At 34.1% G+C, this 15,989-nt stretch overlaps 1 protein-coding gene across 1 annotated transcript; it reads left to right on the top strand.

Moving 5' to 3' along the window:
• The first annotated feature begins 206 nt into the window (after positions 1-206).
• Gat (sodium- and chloride-dependent GABA transporter) lies at positions 207-10,159 on the top strand. Its single transcript, XM_013313216.1, has 12 exons — positions 207-561; positions 2,547-2,789; positions 3,360-3,631; positions 4,580-4,681; positions 4,891-5,062; positions 6,167-6,357; positions 6,817-6,997; positions 7,607-7,731; positions 7,829-8,073; positions 8,330-8,533; positions 8,917-9,084; positions 9,590-10,159. The coding sequence occupies exons 2-12, from the start codon at positions 2,719-2,721 to the stop codon at positions 9,680-9,682; spliced, it is 1,824 nt and encodes a 607-aa protein (XP_013168670.1). The 5' UTR covers positions 207-561; positions 2,547-2,718; the 3' UTR covers positions 9,683-10,159.
• Positions 10,160-15,989: the final 5,830 nt, after the last annotated feature.

Raw genomic sequence — 15,989 nt, 5'->3', positions numbered from 1 at the left:
TTTAGTAGACTTGGTCTAACTGATTTATATTGCCAAAAGGTTATGTTACTAAATTATTTGAATGTTCGGACCTCTAATGTTTGAATTTCAACCATGTCTTGTATCCTAGTCGTATAGAATATAAGTACGTGTACATAAAATGTATGTACATTAAACGTAACAATGTCAACCGGGCAAATCATGTGCGTAGTCCCGCGATCGATCCCCTGCCCGCCTTCCGGAGGGTCCAAATTGTCCATCAACTAACCATTCATAAGCTCATAAATTCTTTCTACGGCTGACAGTTGGTCGATTCACATGTATTTCATCCTGTGCCAGGTCTTGGTGCCATGATCCTTGCTACTATCACATTCACGTTCAAGCATGTGGCGCGAGCGCACGCTACCAAAGCTGTCAAACTCGCCGCCATATTGCCCTCGCGTTTGACGTTTGTAGCTTCGTTCGGGAATAATCAACGTTTCGTTTTATGCAGTAACTTTTTGTGCGCGTGTCTGTGACAATGGATAATTTGTGTTCTGTGCTTTAAATTTTCTAGTGTGTATGAGTGTTTTGTTTGTACTAGTAAGTGTTTTTATATTTTATTCAGGTTTTATATTTCAAACTTTAAGATATAAAATTATAGATGTGTATAAAATAACTGGGCATACTCGTTAAACTACCGGTGTAATGCTTGATAGAAATAAAAAAAGTAATGGAATTATTAGGGAAATGTTAATACTAGAAGATTTACGTATTTATCTAGATATTTGGCACAACAATGGAAATCTAATATTCATCTCGTTAGGTTACAAAGAAAGTACATTGTCTTGAAGTTTTATAGCACAAAATCAACGCGAATCTCTTAAAAAACTATTTTCAGGCTAATGATAAACACTAAAGTATACTAAAGATTCCTTCAAAATCTCCAGGCTTGTCTAGTAGCCTTCTTTCAGTCGTGGCTCAATGTGCATAGTAAAGATAATCCTAAGAATAATTATAGGCTATTTACTCCTTATCAAATAACTTCAGGTGATTGCTGAGCGTTGTAAAGCAACAATTACAAACCACTATAATCCCCTGGTTGCAATCTTAATGTGGTCACAAACGGAGGCTTAAAGGGGCCACCATAATGTAAGACCGATTGAGGTCTGTTTAAAAGAAGTTTCTTGATAGAAAATTAATTTAGAAAAATTACTTGTACCTTACATCTGCTTAAAGTTAACGAGTAATTGCAGATAGAACTTAGAAGAAAAAAGATAATTTTCTATAGGCAAAGTTAGTTTTATAAGTTGTCAGTGATGACCTAGGCCTTTTGGTCATTGTCCTCTGTTTCCATCTTGTTTCAATCAATCATTCATTCAGTTACAATTTGTACATCCATCTGCATATTGTTCTGACTTCGTTCGCTTATTATTTATTGTGTTAACAGAATAACAACCCGACCGGTTATTTGATCTAAAATTGTTGAGTCTAGGGCCATTTCTTGTTTAGATGTTTTATTTATAGACGTAGAAGATATGATTGACTTTTCAATTGATGTAAAGAAGGTCTATATAGGGAAATACGTTTAGAGTATTTATTTGGCTTGCTCGCGGTACTACAATGCTGTGATGTGGTTTTCCTTTTTTATTCTACTCCTAAATGTGATAGCGTGATGTTATATAGCCTATAACTATTCTTATTAATTTATCTTTTAAATGTAGTAATATTTTTTCAGATCGGTTCAGTAGTTTTTAATCGACTTTAAAAAGAAGGTTTAATTCGTCTCTATGTTCTTTTTTATTTTTGTTTGTTGATAACTCCGTCCCTATTGGTCCGATTTTAAATATTTTTTTTTAATAAAAATGTGTTGCGTGTCATTTGTTCGCATTTTTTGAAACATTAAAAACCATCCAGTAGTTTTGTAGATTAGCGCGTACAAACACTACATTTTTTATTTTATTTGGTAATAATTCCTTCTCGTATTCCAGTGAAATACAACTGCCAGAGTAATATTTTACGGGCTTTATTTGGACTTATGAAACAGACAGATAGTTGTGTCGTAAAATACCCTTTATATAAATTACATATGTCTCTAAGTATATTGAAAGTCTTGTCGTATGAATATTACGAATTTCTCATTTTAATTTATAGCTTTGGGGTGAAGTTTGTACCTCTGCTAAACATACTACCAAATTTATATTAGACTAGCAGTGGCCTTTGACTTCGTCCACGCGGTATTAAAAAAACATAATTAAAAGCCTATGTGTTCTCCAAGGCTATGTTGTGGCTATGTTCTATGACAAATTTCATCGAGATCTAGCCGTTCTGGAGATACCTTCAAACAAACATACATCCATCTAAACATTCGCATTTATAATATTAGTAAGATTTGAAATTAATTACACGCTTTTACTTATCAAATAAAAGATTTATTTAGTTTCGATTGTTAATTTGAGGTTATTGATTAATTACAATCTATCTAGTAACATTATAAACTATCAAAATTAAGAACAATGCTATCTATTATAGTAATGTTGTAAACTTAACAGCTTTTTTTTATTTTAAAAGCGCTTTTTCTATTTCAGATTGAGATAGAAACAAAATTTGTTTATTACTGTAAGCAAAAAATGTTAACTTACTTACTAAATAACAATAAGAATTGATTTAGAGTGCAAGAGATTCGAGTACAGAGAAAAAGAGAAAGAGATTGAGAGAACGGAGAAGTTTTGGAGAGTAAAGAAGAGAATAGAAATAGAGATGGACACAAAGAATGATGCACGCGGTGACGAAATAGAATTAACAGTTCAAGGAGCTGGCAGTAAACCTAGGTAAGAATTAACGAGGTATTAAATATAACTGAAAGCTAACATATGTCACAAGATAAAGTCTCAAGTATCAAGTTAAGATTCTAGCATAGTTTGAGCGTCGATGGCTCATTAGTCAAGCACTTGCCTTGCAATCTGCAAGTCCTGGGATCGAATCCCGCCGTGTACCAATGTGTTTTTTGATTTCCGATTATGTAAATTTATCTGACGTTCTTATGGTGAAGGTAAACATCGTGATGCTGCACATATCTGAGAAGAAATTCAATGATATTTGTGAAATCAACCAACCTGCAATTGCCCAGCGTGGTTGACTATGGCCTAATCACACTTAACTTATGGTAGGCTCCAAGCTCCTCGGCGGAAAAGTATAGTGAGCTTGTTTGTGACCTTCTACATATTCCCCAGAACACTAAACAGTCACACATACACACACATAACATGCATACACGCACACAGAAGCACGGGTGCATGACGAGTGGTCGACGTCACGTCGATTTGTTGACGTTGATGATGATTTTGCCAAGTACGTTTCTTAATATTTTGCAAGTAAAATATGTTTTATGTTTTCAACAGTGAAATGGTCATGAAATCAGATTTACCCGAAAGAGGATCATGGGCAAGTAAATTGGATTTTATTCTGTCCGTCATCGGATTGGCGATCGGTCTTGGTAACGTCTGGCGATTCCCGTATCTCTGTTACAAGAATGGTGGTGGTGCTTTCCTCATACCGTACTTCCTTACTCTCTTCCTCGCCGGTATACCAATGTTCTTTATGGAGCTTGCTATGGGACAGATGCTGACGATTGGTGGATTAGGTGTCTTCAAGATTGCACCAATTTTCAAAGGTAAGTAATATCTTATAGCTATGTTATTTTTTGAATGATAATCATCGGTTTATTAATTTTAAAACTAAAGTTTTAAGGTGGGAATTGACATAAGTTTGGTTCAAATAGAAAATCTGGTGTCAAAGATTAAAGTAGTATTTTAGCTAGATTTAGTCTTTTAAAAATTAAAAAAGCATAAAGTGGTTTATTAGGCTTTGAACTATAGAAATATGGATTCTTTGCGCGTAAAAATTTACACGATGTCAGCGTTCTATAATGTACATTACTTTATCTTAAAAAGAAGATGGAGGGCGTAATGTATAACCGATAATGGATTTTCACCGCTAACGAGATGTTTATAGTAGAGTCAAATATATACTTGTAAATAGAGACGAAACATTCTATGAAACTAAAGAGATGAGATGTAAAAAATGCTTTTAAATTCACTACTTCAAACTCTTAAAGAATACTAATTGCCAAGAATTAACGCAAAAGGAATTGTCAAAGGGATTTTCGGCATAAGAATTTGTATTATTTTACCAAAGGATTTGGCTAACGATGTTATTTTAAGATTATATTACTAGCTGTCGCCCGCGACTCCGTCTGTGCGGAATATAAAAAAAAACTTAATAAGTAGCTTATGTGTGTAAAACATCGTGATGCTGCACATATCTGAGAAGAAATCAAAGATATATGTAAAGTCAACCCGCACTTGGCCAGCGTGGTTGACAATAGCCTAGTCACCCCTAACATAAGGTAGGCTCCGAGCGCCTCAGTGGGGACGTATAGTAAGCTGATGATGAGCTTATGTATTCTTCCAGACTATGTTCTATATGTGTGCCAAATTTCATTAAGATATGTAAAGCTGCTCCGGGGATATATTCAAACAAACATCCATCCATCTAAACATTAACATTTATAATACTAGTATGATTCATTGTTTTCTAAGATTTACTATCCATAATCCAGGTATTGGATACGCGGCCGCTGTGATGTCCTGCTGGATGAACGTTTACTATATAGTAATCCTGGCCTGGGCAATCTTCTACTTCTTCATGTCTATGAGAGCAGGTAAGATTTTTTACTGCAGATGGAGTGGAACCTAATGTTAAGTCTACTTGTAGTTAACTTGATAATATATTTCAAACTAGCTGTTGCCTGCGAAACCGTCCGCGTGGAAATAAAAAAGTAGCCTATGTGTTCTTTCAGACTATTTTCTATATCCCATCAGCTTTTCGGTCCCCTGTGATGTCGACTTACACGTATGTTCTTTGTCTTAGACGTGCCATGGCGGACTTGCGACAACTATTGGAACACCGTCACCTGTGTAAACCCCTACGACCGCAAGAACCTTACCTGCTGGTCTACATTCGACATGACTACACTCTGCACCCTCAACGGGAAGAATGTCAGCAAGGCACTCCTTTCAGACCCTGTGAAAGAATTCTGGGAGTAAGTTCAATTAAATAATTTTACGTAGTTTAAACAGTTTTAATTTTATGTATAAATTAAAACTAGCTGTCGCCTGCGACTCCGATTGTGCGCAATTGAAAAAAAAACATAGTAGCCTATGTGTTCTTCCAGACTTTGTTTTATAAGTATGACAAATTTCATCGCGATCCGTCCAGCCGTTCCGGAGATATCTTCAAACAAACATCCATCTAAACATTCACATTTATAATATTAGTAATATAGAATCACGACAAAGATCGCCAATGGTTTTACCAATATTTAGAAGACTCGACCGTATTATTTTTTACATTATTTTATATATTATGTCGTGAAATATTTTCCATACATCATTCTCATTATACTTGTTAATTATTTCTTACCTTATGAATAAACAACGAAATCAAACGAAGCAAGAAAATCAGACTTTAATTAACATCTGTTTTACTTAAACTTGCTTGAAGTTGCTCGTGACAGTTCATTAATAACTTACTAAGACAGAAAATCGATATCCTATTGTGCAGCTTCAACTCACGTTACCTCCACATTATTATATTAAGACGTTATAAGACACTGTTTAATGTATCTCGTTCTATAGAAAACTGGGTTTTATTATAGTTATCTTGTATTTAAGAATATAGACTAGAAAGTGTCTACCTTAATTCTGTATATAGATGATAATTTGGAGGGCTTAGTGTGTAGAGATCTTGGACCCCTTACAGCAGCTTCCAGGGATGTCAAGTGACGATCTTAATTGTATATGACAGGGACAGAGGTCTTCCCATGATCATTTAGTTTGGCTGAGTTTTTTTTTATCAAAAGGTGGCATACGAGCGAGCGGCCGTTGCACATAGACATACGCAAATGCATATGTGTTGCCTACCTTTAATTAACAAAGGAGGGGATGCACAGAAAGAAAATATTTTCTCTTACCATGCATCCCCTCATCCGGAAAGTCCACTTCCACCTACCATTCTTTCTTTATAAGAAAAAAGGTGTGAAGGGAAAGAGGACTAAAATTAAGCCCCCGGGACGTTGGGATTTGGTGCACAGAGGGCTTAGGCTGGGAGGGGGTTAGCGAATTCACAAACTTATTTCTATATGCAGACGTCGAGCTCTGCAGATCTCCAGCGGTATCGAGAACATTGGTAATATCCGTTGGGAACTGGCGGGTACGCTGCTACTGGTTTGGGTACTTTGCTACTTCTGCATCTGGAAGGGTGTGCGCTGGACTGGCAAAGTTGTTTACTTTACTGCACTGTTCCCGTACTTCTTGCTTACCGTGCTGCTAATTAGAGGTATGTTTGATGTTTGATTTAAATAAGATAAGTTCAGTTTTCTTTTTTCAAGATGCCAGGGGTAAATAACAATTTTATGCCTTACTAGCATAAATATAGAGTCGAATTTTGATGTACTAATGTTGGATTTAATGTAAATTGTAAATTAAAAGGTATAAATTATAGAAGTCACTAACTGTCAATTTCTGATACCAAAATCATCGTGTAAAATGGCGCGCATGACACGCTCCCGTTACCAAGTCAAGTGTCTAAATAATTAGTGACATAAGCGTTGATATTTCAATAAGGCTAGTGTTGCGCCGATATACCGGCACAGTGTCGGGTTTTTTCCTAACTATATATATATTTTTAAAGATACAGGGATGACAATATGTTTTATACAGAGATTATGATGTCAGAAACCCATGGTTAATAGTTATCGGAACGGATATATTTTTATCAACATTTTATTTTCAACAGGAATCACTTTACCTGGTGCGATGGAAGGAATAAAGTTCTACATAATGCCGAACATGTCGAAACTTCTTGAATCTGAAGTTTGGATCGATGCGGTGACTCAGATCTTCTTCTCTTACGGCCTCGGTCTCGGCACTTTAGTCGCTTTAGGAAGCTACAATAAATTTACGAATAATGTTTACAAGTAAGTGATTACAGAAACTAAATAATTCAAGCTTAAACTAACGTTTTCTAGTACAATGTAACAGACTATTTTCTTATTTAAGAATAATTTATTGATTCACCTAGATAGAGACACTTCTTACCTTTTTTTCTTTCTCTTTTTTTTTTTAAGTGGTAATGCGTTACGCATACCGGGTGCCTTGGGTTAAAGACACTCCGGTTATGTGGGACTCTCTCCACATCCTTAAAGGGACATGGAGCCTACCAACTGAACTCCCTCTGGTTCCCTCGACTCACTGTTTACTGGAGTATGGGCACATGTTAATACTCTTCGCACACACCAGTCGGCGACTGGTTTTGAGCCTCCCCACTACTATAAACTCATTGCACGCGCTCTCTCTATCTCTTACTGGGTGGACCTCCCCTCATCCCTCATCCGAGGGATGAAATAAAAAGTATAGCCTAACAATTAACTATAAAGAGTCAATTAAAAGCTTCAACATATTACAAAAAAATACAGAAATAGTGTATTTGACTTAAAGAGACATAGATAAAAAGATGATTAAGGCCTCTCAGGCTACATATCTAGGTTATATATTAAGGGTTGGTTATAATTAAGGCGTTTCCACAGGGATGCTTTAATAGTCTGCTCTGTCAACTCCAGTACATCAATGTTTGCTGGTTTCGTCATATTCTCTGTGGTAGGATTCATGGCTCATGAACAGCAGAGGCCGGTGGAAGAAGTTGCAGCATCAGGTAATGTTAAGATGGATTTTTTTTATCTATGAAGTATTTTAAAGCAAAAAAAATAATACAAAAATTGTCTATAATCATGGTTAAAATAAAATTTCAGGTCCTGGTCTAGCGTTCTTGGCTTACCCATCAGCTGTACTCCAGCTGCCTGGAGCACCGTTATGGTCTTGTTTGTTCTTCTTTATGCTCCTCCTCATTGGTTTGGATAGTCAGTTCTGCACCATGGAAGGTTTTATCACCGCTGTCATTGATGAGTGGCCCAAACTCCTGAGAAGGCGCAAGGAAATATTCATTGCCATCACCTGTGTTATCTCCTATTTGGTTGGACTATCTTGTATTTCTGAGGTAAGATTTTAGTGTGCTTTTATCTAGAATCATTGTTAGCTAACGTTTTCGTAGTAGTACTTAGATGCAAGTCAAATTTAAAGTTAGATCCTCACGGAATTTTGTTTAATTTCTTTGGTTTTTGGTTTGGTCTTGGACATAATAGGGATATAATTACGTGTTAAAAATTAATATTTATATGACAAAGATATTATTTTTAAGAGAAATTTAACCATCTTCTACTTTTTAAGTTTTTAAATTATTTTTGTTTTTCCAGGGTGGTATGTACGTCTTCCAAATTCTCGACTCATATGCCGTGTCTGGTTTCTGTTTGTTATTCTTGATCTTCTTCGAGTGCGTTTCGATCTCGTGGGCGTTCGGTGTGAATCGTTTCTACGACGGTATCAAGGAGATGATTGGTTATTACCCGACTATTTGGTGGAAGTTCTGCTGGGTTGGATTCACTCCTGCTATCTGTATTGTGAGTATAAGTTAATTTATTATATGGTCGTTGCGTCATCTACGTATTTACGAATGTGGAACAGACAAGAGAAATGTGATAAGACCTAGCCAAATGCTCCGCTGACTATATCTGGAATTAATTATATTGTGATTTTAAATAAATTTTGATATTAAAACAAAGCAAAACATTAATTACCACATACATCACGCATGTAAAGCACCAACTTAACATCAAATTTTAGTGAAAGGAAGCCAGCTCAGCGAAGCAGGGACGAACTATTCCTGCGTTGGTTTTCAATTGGCACCTTTTAAAACAAACAAACAATGATTCACGATAGCTCGTATTCATATTGTGCTTCTTAAACCTAAGACATTAAACTCAAAATGATATTTAATTTGCAGAGTGTGTTCATCTTTAACTTGGTGCAATGGACTCCTATAAAGTACATGAACTACGAGTACCCGTGGTGGTCGCACGCGTTCGGTTGGTTCACTGCGCTGTCATCCATGCTTTGTATCCCCGGGTACATGGTATATCTCTGGCGCGTCACCCCCGGCACCAGGATGGAGGTTAGTAGTACATCTGAAACATCCACTGTGTATTTGTTAGACCAAAAGGCAAAAGTGCTAAATTTTTTATATCCTATCTCCCCAATAAAATTAAGAAAATACCAAATGTAACTTAAGTTGGTTTTCCAGTGATTGTCTCGGCAGTGGCACTGCAGTGCCCTGAAATATATAGTTATAGTAAAAACACAGACTGAAAGATCTGTTTTAGTTAATCTCTAGAGTTTATTTTCTTGTGTATTTCCTTTCACTAACTAATAACTGTTGTATGTATCATTAGCGGTCGTCCCTGACGTTGTCTGCACGGAATAAAAAAAGTAGTATAAGTTACTCCATCAAATAGACGGCCAAAAATTAAATTATTGGTTTTTCGTTATAGTTATAGTTAAAGCAAATACATTATGTACATGAAATAGGATTTTTTGATATTAAATATAGACACTCTTATTTTATTTACTGTATATAAAAGATCTATGATTCATATTATTTATTTTTTACTTATTTACAGAAATTCCATACAATCGTTCGTATTCCTGAAGATGTACCGGCATTGCGTACCAAGATGCAGGCCGAAGAGCAAGCTAAGCATGGAAAAGCTTAAAACCATTATATTCAGATCTCTAATAAAAAGGAAGTTATACCTAATTAGAGATCTTGTAATATTGGATTACGCACAATTATTATTATGTGCCAAATATATTCGAAAAATTTAATTTTTGATGTTTATTAGATTTTTTTTTTCTAATTTAGTATTAAAATAGAGTTAATTTGAGATTTGTAGGCTTTTTCGGGTGCGTTGCGATGCGTTCATGTATTTTTTACCATATGTGCTATGTTTTAAGTTTATTATTAAGGATATATAATCTATATAACTATGTTATTGCTGTCTTCCATATAGAGAAATTTTTATTTAAAATATAGCAAATCGTATGCTTAGTGTTAGAATTTTAGTCGTGTTAAAGAAAATTGTATTTTGTCACATCCCGTAGTTTGGATCAGATTTTTTAGAAATGAAAGACATTTTTTTTTCGCTTTTTTTGCAAACTTAACATCAAATAAGAGTTAAATTAAATTTGGAATGAATATATAAAATTAACACGACCATTTTTTTTTTCAAATATAATATTAAAAAAAAATTGATATATTTATCCTTGAAGGATTTAGTTTTATTATTTAAAATTAATATTTTAGACTTTAAATATTTAATCTGAAGTTTTTAATAAATCCCATATCAAATTATTCAAACTTTCGTGGGATATTATACTAAACTGATATATAAACACGGCTAAACACTCACGTATATACGTCCGGTGGCGGCACCGATTAGTTTCGAGCCCATCGGGGGCCCTTCATCAGGATGAGTGGGACTGGTATTATTTCGCGGACAAGGCCCTCAGCTCACTGGGCACACATCAGTGTCACCACTCATCCTGATGAAGGGCCCCCGATGGGCTCGTAACTAGTCGGTGCCGCCACCGGACGAATATACGTGAGTGTTTAGCCGTCTTTATATATCAGTTTAAATCCCATATCGTCATTTTATTATGTAATTGATGGTAATGTTAAAAATATATAGACTAATTTTAGTGGAATTCGTAATTTAAAAAAAAATTAAAAAACGCATCGGGACGCGTAATTTTTTTCTATAATATAATGTTATAACATTCAATATTCTATTAAACGTATAAATAATTAAATACTTTATATCTGAATGTTTAGAAAATTTTTAAAAAAATATATATATAAATAATATTTTTTATTAATCTTTATTTAAAAAAATAATCTTTGGTTATTTAGCTTTAATTACTAACATTTAGTAACAGAGAAAATATCCATTTTAAAACATAAATAAAAAGAACTCTGATTGTGTTCTAATAAAGACCAAACTGACGAAATATTTTCCAAAAAAAAAATAAACTTTTAACAATTTACTGTAGAAATTTACACAAAAAAAAATACAAGCATATTAAAAAAAGCATATTTACAAGCATATTTTAAATTATAATTACGATTCGTATTCTTCAAATAAAAAATTGAAAAATAATTATTATTAAAAAAATGTAATCAGTCAATTTCTATTTAAAAAAAATATATATAAAAAATAGTGAACATTCGTAGTACGTTATTAATAGTTTTTAAGATATTTAAATGTACTTCAAAGGAGATGATATTTAATTTATTCTTAAGTTAAATTAAGTTGCTATTAACTTTATATTAAAAGAAATATATTTATTGCGATAAATTATATTAAAATCGTATTTATTATTGTATTCAAAAATATATTTAAATTATTATTATGTTAATTTATTTAACTATCTTATATTATGAATGAATCGAGATTAATAAATATATAAGTAGAGAAAATAGTCGTTTTACTTCTTTTTTTTTTAGTATAACATCATCATCAACCTACCCTTATTACCCTATTGATTCGGCACAGTATATACTCCTCCATACGTCTTTGTGTTTTTCGATTTCCGATTTACATATGTACATTTATCCGACATTCTTACGGTGATGGAAAGCATCGTGATGCTGCACATATCTGAGAAGAAATTCAAAGATATGTGTGAAGTCAACCAACCCGCACTTGGCCAGCGTGGTTGACTATGGCCTAATCACCCTTAACTTAGGGTAGGCTCCGAGCCCCTCGGTGGGGACGTATAGTGAGCTGATGATGATACATCTTTATCAGCCGTCATATCTGAATCTACCCCTTTCCTACGCATATCCTCTTTCACACATTCCATACTTTTTTGGTCTTCCTCTACCCTTGTAGCCATCCACATGCAATCTCATTACTTTTTTGCTTATATCATCATCATCCCTCCGCATAACATGTCCAAACCACGCTCCTTTTACTCCTCAATTTCTCGATCTCTGGCCCTACTTTCAAACTTCCTCTTATATACACATTAGTAATATATAAGAATGAATACATATAAAAAATATATAACAGGATGTACCTAAAAAATAATACCAAATTTTATTTACTAATATTATAAATGCGAATGTTTAAATGGATGGATGTTTGTTTGAAGGTATCTCGAATACAACTCAATGGTTCTATGAAATTTGACATATATATGTAAAACATAGTCTAGAAGAATATATACCTTACTTATTTACTTTGTTTTCAATTCTAAAAGTAAATAATGTGTGAAATTCAGTTTTAACTATAGTGAAAACAATCCAAATGTGTTTAAACCTGGATTTTCATTTGTACTAAGGTAACTAACATAAAGTTTATTAGAAAAGAAACGTTTATAAAGCTACACAACCTTTCGCCCACTAGGTCGTTTCATTGCCTAGTAACCTAAACACAATACATGTCAAATATTTTCGCAACACTCAAGGCAAACGCGTTAGAATAAGGTAATAAGTTACGTAAGATATTGTCCATTCAGAGATTTACGTGTTGCCGCTAATACGTCCCAAATGTCCGTGTAACTATTTGTTTATGAGACTCACTGAATACTTACAGTAGAATTCCACTGTCATTAGTAATATGGGCAATATAAATGCGAATGTTTGTATGTATGAATATTACTATTTTAATCCAAAAACGGATCTAGATGAAATTTAAAGACATTTCAAAATAGCGCGAGAGAATATTCAGTTTATTACATGAAATTATCTTACTAATATTATAAATGCGAATGTTTGGATGTATGGATGGATGTTTGTTGGAAGGTATGTGTAGTAACTCAACGTGGGTCGACGGCGAAATTTGGCACAGATGTAGAACATAGTCTGGAAGAACACATAGGCGACTTATTAAGTTTTAATTCCTCGTGGACGGAGTCGCGGGCGACCACTAGGTATTAATAAATTGTTGTCCGTTAATTAATAGTGTTAATTAATGGGCCTTGATACCGTAATAATAAGAGGGTTTGCGTTATGTTTGCTTTGTACAGATGTTTGGACAGTGGAAACTGACGATTATTTATAGTTAGCTGTCGCCCGTGATTCCGTCCGCGCGGAATTTAAAAAGTCTTAATTATTAGCCTATGCGTTCTTCCGGATTATGTTCTACATGTATGCAACATTTAATTGAGATCCGTTCAGCCGTTCTGGAGATACCTTCAGGCAAACACCCATCTAAACATTCGCATTTATAATATTTATTATAAGTATTGCTTAATATAATAAAACAATCTTCATATGAACTTAGTATAAAAGTATATATGTTAAATTAACCGACTTGTGTGTCATTTTGACCTTGATAAATCAAGCCATAATTTGCTATTTGTGATTCCACTCTATCTCGTTAGCATTCAGACGGCAAATACGAACATACAGACGCCCAAACGCATACTAAATACACCGTAATCATGTTATTCCTTGTCTTAAACATTTATCCGAACTTAAATATAGTATTACTTAGGGAACGAACCTTTAGGGGGGAGTAGGGACCTTTAGTCCTGTGACTGACCGTAGTATTTTAAGGACTAGTGCACATAAAAGTTCCGCTTGTTCATTTTGTTTTTTATTTATATAAGTTAATATACAAAGTCGAGTCGAAGTTTAACATCAAGATTGTATTTCAACATCTAAAAACAAAACCTAAGACAAGTATTCCTGGAAGGGACTTAATTTCTTTAAATCGTTATAAAAATCTTCTTATTATGTCTGCTATACAACGAACTTCGGACATTTGATTTTTTTTATTTAAATCAGTGTTCCTTAACAGCCAGAAAACTTTGGTAATCATTGTCTTATCGTCGGTTTCTGACAACAAATTCTATAAAACATATCGCCATCTTATTATCTTTGACATAAGATATAACAATCTTACTAATATTATAAATGCGAATGTTTGGATGGATGTTTGTTAGAAGATATCTCCAGAACTGCTGAACGGATCTCGTTGAAATTTGGCATACATATAGAACATGGTCTGGAAGAACACATAAGCTACTAATTATGTTTTTTTTAATTCTGCGCGCACAGAGTCGCAGGCGACGACTAGTACGTTTTATAAAGAATGAGAATTTAGGTCTCAGAAACCAACGATTAATCTTTTAACTTTAACACTGCAAAGTTGGGCTCAGCTATTCTTACTATCTTACTAATATTGTAAACTAGCTGTAGCCCGCGACTCCGTCCGCGTGGATATATAAAAAAACTTAATAAGTGTAGCCCACCCATCCATCCATATCACATCCATCTAAACATTCGCATTTATAATATTAGTAAGTTAAATAAAAAGCAGCTATTCAAGGCATAAATAAAAAAATGAATAAATAGTATCCTATGTCCGTCTCCTGGCTCTAAGCTACCTTCTCACCAATTTTCAGCCATATCAGTAAAGCCGTTCTTGAGTTATAAACAGTGTAACATACACGACTTTCTTTAATATATATAGATGCGTGTTTAAATGGATGAACCCAGGACCTGCAGTTACAAGTCAACTGCTTAACCCTTGAGCCACTAATGCTCAAATGACCTACATTACATTCCAAAATATCTCCACAAGATATGAAAGTATCCTGTTAGTTCTCAGTAAATTGACCTCATTTATAAATTGATTGTTTATACATATGTACATCCAACCCGACCTTGACACAATGAACCAATTGTTCGGTATATTCGTGTAAAAACCTCAAACTACACGCGAAAATATACGTTAATATATTTTATTATAACTTCGACTAATTATTGTTGACTGTCTTGATTTTGTCGAAGAGAAAGAAAGAGATGACAGTATTATTTAGCTGTCACCCGAGACTCCGTCCGTAAAATAACTAAATAAGTAGCCTATGTGTTCTACCAGACTATACTCTCACGGCAAATTTCATTGAGATGCATTTAGCCGTTTTAGAGATACCTTTTTTTAAAAGAGAATGTGGCAAAAGCGCGGCGGGAACAACGAGGTGATCAACGACACACATGGACATTTGCAACGCCAGAGAAACTGCAGATGCGTTGCCGGCCTTTAAGGAAATGGTTTGGAAACCTTCTAACAAACATCCATCCATCTAAACATTTACATTAATAATATTAGTAATGTAAAGTACATAAAATTACATATTACGGATGTTAAAATGATATGGAATTAAATCACAATATAACTTTATTTGGGGCGATGCCAATTCGTTTTAACAATATTGCCAAATCACAAACCTTCACCTTGAACTTACTTACCGGGATATAACCTCAAATAATACAAAAGGAATAAAGATACGATAAGAAGGAAAAGATAAATCCTTGGCAGAGTAAACTGAAAACCAAGTACATATTTAAGGTTTTGATTAAGCACGAAAAATCCTAAGAATATCTAAATGTAGCTGATTTATAAGTAGGAGTTATTGTTTAAAATATTGAAATTGCTTTTAGAACAAACGTATAAAATTTATCTAGATGTAAACACAGTTACTAATATTATAAACGCAAAGGCTATTTTTGTTAGAAGGTATCTTCAGAACGATTGCATGGAACTCGCTGAAATTTGGCATAGATGTAAAACATAGTCTGGAAAAACACACAGACTACTAATTAAGTTTTTTAATACCACGCGGAAAAGTCGTGGGCGACAGCTAGTTTGACTATAAAATACATTCTTTTGCCTGAAGCTTTACCCATATTCATTGCTGACCGATAGAAGAGAAGCAAATATTTTCTCGTTAAAGTGTGTCGTCTTAAATTGTGTTATTTTCATAGTTTTAATAAGAATAAATCGCGTAATGTCCTCAAACATCCTGCGAGCTTTGCAAAGGAAATATGTGGAAGGAAGAATCCTAGATTAGTAACGTAGACTGGCCATTTGAATTTTATACCTACACATACCCTCTTAATTTATTTCAAGTATTTATCCTTCAACTAGGTGTCGCTTGCTACTACGTCCACGATGAACTATAAAAAAAAATAAGTAGGCTATGTGTTCTTCCAGACTATGCTCTACATGT

Source organism: Papilio xuthus, unplaced genomic scaffold (assembly GCF_000836235.2).
Source record: "Papilio xuthus unplaced genomic scaffold, Pxut_1.1 DF827570.1, whole genome shotgun sequence".
Taxonomy (NCBI): domain Eukaryota; kingdom Metazoa; phylum Arthropoda; class Insecta; order Lepidoptera; family Papilionidae; genus Papilio; species Papilio xuthus.
This window is presented reverse-complemented; position numbering and strand designations above follow the sequence as displayed.